Source organism: Engraulis encrasicolus, chromosome 15 (assembly GCF_034702125.1).
Source record: "Engraulis encrasicolus isolate BLACKSEA-1 chromosome 15, IST_EnEncr_1.0, whole genome shotgun sequence".
NCBI lineage: Eukaryota > Metazoa > Chordata > Actinopteri > Clupeiformes > Engraulidae > Engraulis > Engraulis encrasicolus.
In genome coordinates, this window is record NC_085871.1 from 32,768,748 (window position 1) to 32,770,203 (window position 1,456).

Here is a 1,456-nt window from a genome sequence, read left to right on the forward strand (position 1 = left end):
TCAAGCCAGGCCCTGTACATGGCAGCCACCTTCTGGCTTCAGATTCATAGAAATATAAATTCTGTAAGACTGAAACGTTTTTGAACTGAATACGGGATTACCTGAGGCGTTTGCACTTTTGTGAAAAAGCCATTTTTGTATGAGCATCCCTTTTTAGTGTTACACATACCACACAGAGGGAAACCTTTCTGTTCACCTTTCGTCTCTTCCCAGGTGGTGGCATATGATGGCGGTTATTTGTAAAGGTAGAGTAATTTTTCTCGAAGAGTGTGATTTAAAAAAATGTTTTAGTAGTTTACTTCCAGAATTTATGTTGCCCATTCTCAAATATTATATTTTTTATGAGGAATGCTTTTGCAAAAAGGGGTGGACAAATTGCCACATCAACATGTGCCACGCTGATAGGCTCTTTCCAAAGACTGAGTTCTGTAATAAAATCCAAAGGTGCAGCAACAGAGTATTAATTTAATGGTGTGGATATTTATGCACGTTTTTATTTACTTTTTTTCTCTTTAAAGCTTTGCATTCGTTTTTTCCATTGTATTGTACAGACTATAGTTTAGCAAAGTTCTGAAATGATTAGTCTCTCTGTCATTTTTTTTTTTTACATCACAAAGGCCTGCTATTTGAACAGAGGAGTGTAGACTGTACATACTCTGCCTTTATAGTAGTGATGTGGTAAATGAAGACAGACATGTGGCCTTTACCTTTGTTGGTGACCTCCCACGCCACCTCAAAGAGCAGCAGGTTCTCCACGGGGACGTCATCTTCCTCGGCGAGCGAGAGACCCGACAGTGACGTGATGGAGAGAGATCTGGACATGCGTCTCATGGCCGCGTCTGCTCTGGAGCACCTAAACTACACCGTAGACCCCTCAGTGTTAACACTGAGTGAATAGAAACAACACTCTTAGTGTTAAATATAAACTCTATGCATTGAAGTAACACTGCAGAATTTACCGACTAACCTAACCTGACCTGACAGCACTCACTGGGAATCAATCAATCAGCAATCTCAATCAGCACGCCTGATCTGTTTTACCGCGGGACATAAAACGACACAATGCACTCACGGGACTGAGCCGATGCAGCGGGTCACTGGCGGAGGTGGCCCAGAGGAGTGGGGGAGAGAGACAGAGTCGTCAAAAGGCTACAAGGCCTTGATGTTGCACAGGAGACTCGCAGTCACTGGTCCGTGGGAGGTGAGGGTTGCATTGATCACAGCCTGTTGGGTTTTCGCAATCCTTCCAAAATTCTGCCCCTCCTACCAGGCGACGCAGGGACTGACCTCGCTCACATCATGACTGTATTGGCTGGCATACTTGTGGAGTCAGACTGAAGTCCACTGACATCGAGGTAAATGGCTTTGGTTCAAACGGATGCATGTTTAGAGGCATGTACCTCACGCAATGCAATGGCTACGTGCTAAGTATTGTTTTGGATTGTTGAAATGTGTG

General features: G+C 44.1%; 1 protein-coding gene across 3 annotated transcripts in view; it reads right to left on the reverse strand.

Moving 5' to 3' along the window:
* Positions 1-1,188, reverse strand: part of gys2 (glycogen synthase 2) — a 29,754-nt gene extending 28,566 nt beyond the window's left edge. The window contains exons 1-2 of one of the 3 annotated variants that reach the window (XM_063217406.1): positions 1,073-1,188; positions 708-853 (exon numbers count right to left, since the gene is read on the reverse strand). In XM_063217406.1, the coding sequence (XP_063073476.1) occupies positions 708-831 (124 nt within the window). In that variant the 5' untranslated portion in view covers positions 832-853; positions 1,073-1,188. Of the gene's footprint in view, positions 1-707; positions 887-1,072 lie in introns of all 3 variants that reach the window. The other 2 variants (XM_063217405.1, XM_063217403.1) reach the window with 2 other exon arrangements.
* Between the last annotated feature and the right edge of the window lie 268 nt (positions 1,189-1,456).